The 3224-nt window shown below is 53.4% G+C and overlaps 1 protein-coding gene across 2 annotated transcripts in view; it reads left to right on the top strand.

The window, feature by feature from the left end:
- The window catches only part of LOC102251842 (galectin-9), an 18386-nt gene that overhangs the window by 1445 nt on the left and 13717 nt on the right, over positions 1 to 3224 (top strand). For both annotated transcript variants that reach the window (XM_005877595.2, XM_014548867.1), the window contains exon 2: positions 2506 to 2597. In XM_005877595.2, the coding sequence (XP_005877657.1) occupies positions 2506 to 2597 (92 nt within the window). The remainder of the gene's footprint in view (positions 1 to 2505; positions 2598 to 3224) is intronic.

Below are 3224 nucleotides of genomic sequence, written 5' to 3'. Positions count from 1 at the left end.
AAAAAAAAAAAGACTGTACCCTTTTATGTAATGATGTTTACTTTGAATTTATATTAGTTCACACAAACACTCCATCCATGCTTTTGTTCCAGCCCTCCGGTCCAGTTTAAGAACCCATTGTGGCCCTCGAGTCAAAAAGTTTGCCCACCCCTGTTCTAGGCCCTGACACTTTCTTATCATGATGACTGGTTTGTACTTTTCTATCCTTGGGTTCAAAAGCGACTAGTAATTATACAAATCAGAGGGAAATCCCGCAGGGGCAGCAGAGAGTTCAAACAGGGCCTTGGTGCCCTGGCCGGTGGCTCCGTTGGTTGGAGTGTCATCCTGATCACCAGAAGGGGGGATTGGTCCTCTATCCGGGTGCATTCGGGGCAACGGATCTCTCTCTCTCTCTCTCTCTCTCTCTCTCTCTCTCTCCTTCCCTCTCTAAAATCAAAAAACATATCATTGGGTGAGGATAAAACAAACAAAAAAACCCAACCAGGGCTTTGGTGTCAGACAAAAAGGACGCTGGGTGGAGTCCCTACAGGCGCCAAACACAGCTGTCCACCCCACGTGGTCACTCTCCCCCGGGTGACACAGTGATTCCCAGCAGTCAGGAGTGACCTCCCTCTTCTCCAAGGAGTGCCAGGAAGATCGCACAGCCCGGCTGTTCTGCTGATCAGCTTAACTCCATGAGCATCTGCCCTGGGGCCTCAGCCCCATTCCTTGCCAAGCCCCACCAGCCTCATCTGGCCCCACTTCCTCAGAGGCCAGGGTGGAAGCTGGGACCACAGGCAGGACAGGACTCACTGTTTGGTGGGGGAAGCCCTCAGGGAGCCAGGAGCCAGGAGGTCTGTGCTTCATCCTGAGAAGCAGCCTGTGTGGGGCTTCACAGCATGGGTGCTGGGACCCAACCCCACCCTATTACTGACCAGCTGGGTGGCTTTGGGCAAGTTACCAGACCTTCTGTGCTCAGTCTCCTCATCTGTAGGGGTGGCCCTGATAATGGCCAGGGCTGTTGCCAGGACAACTAGGAACAGCCAGGGAAATGGGCCCAGAAGCACCTCAGAACGCTTGGGGCAGCTGCCTCTTTGCCTGGAAGGCTCCCACTGGCCCTGCAGTGAGCCCCCTGTGCCAGCTGTGGGTGAGTGCCCGCTGGGGACACTGCACCTCCAAAGAGGAAGAGGAAGAAATTGTCCTCAGCCTCCAGGCCTGGCCAGGGGCTGAGAGCAAGCTCTGACCCACAGAGGGGTTAATCCATCTAAATTAATTAATTCGTCCAGGTTAGAGGTGAGAGGATGTTGTCCCTTTAGATGAGAGAGATGGCATCTACTTTGTCATAGTCTCTGCCACTCCCTATTGCCCCTACCTGACAATCTCCCTCATACACATCACCTGCCTGGCTCCTATAAGCATTTCAGTTCTGTAGGGAGTTGGCTTAAAGGAGAAGAGAGGACATTCACTACTAGATAAATGTGAAGATTGACTAGGAGCTGGAAGCTATCTCCTAGGTTGATGCAGGTTAAGAGCACATCAGATAAAAGGCATCCTGGAGGTTAGCTTAAAAGTCGTGAAGAAACCAATGTGGAATTTTGCTCAGAGAGACCAAGAGGGACGGGTGTGGTAGAGACACCTACTATGTGCCAGTCTCTTCCCCAGCCCTTTTCTCACTAACTCATTGATCTTACCCAGAAGGTAAGATGTATCCCTATGTTACAGATGAGGAAACTGAGGCAAAAGAGGTGACATAAGCTCCCTGAGGTCACCCAGGAAACGAGCAGCAGAATTAGGCTCCAAACCTGGATGATGCCTGGCTCTAAAACCATGCAAGCCTCACCATAACCATTGTCCTTTCAAGTGGCCCGGGAAGGGCATTTGACAAAACGGGCTCTATGGGGCCGAGGAGGAGTGCAGACACCTCACTAGGGCCTCGGAGGTTGCCAGGGCCTGGGGAGGGACTGGGGAGCAGGAGCAGGAGAGGATACAGAGCATCCAGGGGCTACCTGAGGTGGCTGGGAGGGCAAAGGCGATGGTCACACTGTTCTGTGGCGGGGTGGGCAGAAGGATGCCTTCTTGGCCTTCTCAGGGAGCAGAAGGTTTATCCTTTAGAATAGGCTGGTGGCCTCTTTGGTTCCTTGGGTTTCTGAGTTTTCTATCAGGGTCCTGGGTCCTTTGCTAAGAGCCCCTCTCACTACCCTGGTTCCTTCCCCTCTCGGGGTCATGTTCGTGCTACTTCCTCCTATTGAAAGCTGCTACTTCCTCCTAAGAGAGGCCAGCTCTGGGTTACATCATTTCAGAGCCCGGCGGTCTTCTTATCAATCTCAGAATGTCTGTGTGACTCCCCAGATTCAGGTCTACTTCTTCATCGGCGTGGAAGATCCATGAGACTAGGAATCCATATGCCCAATTCACAGCTGCATCCAGCCCCTGGGACATTGCCCGACACACCACGCCGGCCACTAGCAAGTGCCGGAGGGATTGGACTGAAGGAGCAGGACCCTAACTGCCTTCTTCTCCCTGCAGGTCGTCCCCTTCTCTGGGACCATCCAGGGGGGCCTCCAGGACGGACTTCAGATCACTGTCAATGGGACTGCTCTTCACGCCTGTGGAACGAGGTACCTGGAACTGTTGTTTCCCCCAGCCTTGCCCCTTAGCAAACCATGGCGCCTGTCAGCTCAGGGGCTCACCCAACACTGTCCAAGCTGCCTGTGCCTGGCTCAGGGGACACGAAGGAGTAGGGGCCCGGTCCCTGCCAACACTGCATAGTACCCCTGCCCTCTGCCAATAGCATCTGCACACCATTAACATAGATTCCCCATAGACACAGGGAGAGCAGGAACTCACAGTCTTGGGCCAGCCCAGGGGCAGATCATTATGGTCTAGGATTGAACTTTGCACGCAAAGACCCAGAGATGCAAAAATAACGCCTCCTTTACTTCCCAGAACGGCCTTCCTTTACTCCGTGGCCCCTATTTGGCTGATGTGGAAATATTTAAACTTGGCATCAGATGTAATTTGATCTGTTTCTGTTTCAAGTTCATTCCTAGAAAATACTAAGGCAATTCAAAATGCGAACATCTCCTGGGCACTGTCTCCCACCCAAGAGGGGACTTTGGGGCACAGGGAAAACTTTCACATCTTCTCAGAGGCCGAGCGCCCTCCAAGGCTCGCGCAGCCCTGGCTGCCCTTGCTGAGGTCCAGGTGGTGTGGAGGTGAGGGGCTCTTGCCTGATTTGGGTGGGG

This window comes from Myotis brandtii, unplaced genomic scaffold (genome assembly GCF_000412655.1).
Source record: "Myotis brandtii unplaced genomic scaffold, ASM41265v1 scaffold523, whole genome shotgun sequence".
NCBI classification, from domain to species: Eukaryota; Metazoa; Chordata; class Mammalia; order Chiroptera; family Vespertilionidae; genus Myotis; species Myotis brandtii.
This window is presented reverse-complemented; position numbering and strand designations above follow the sequence as displayed.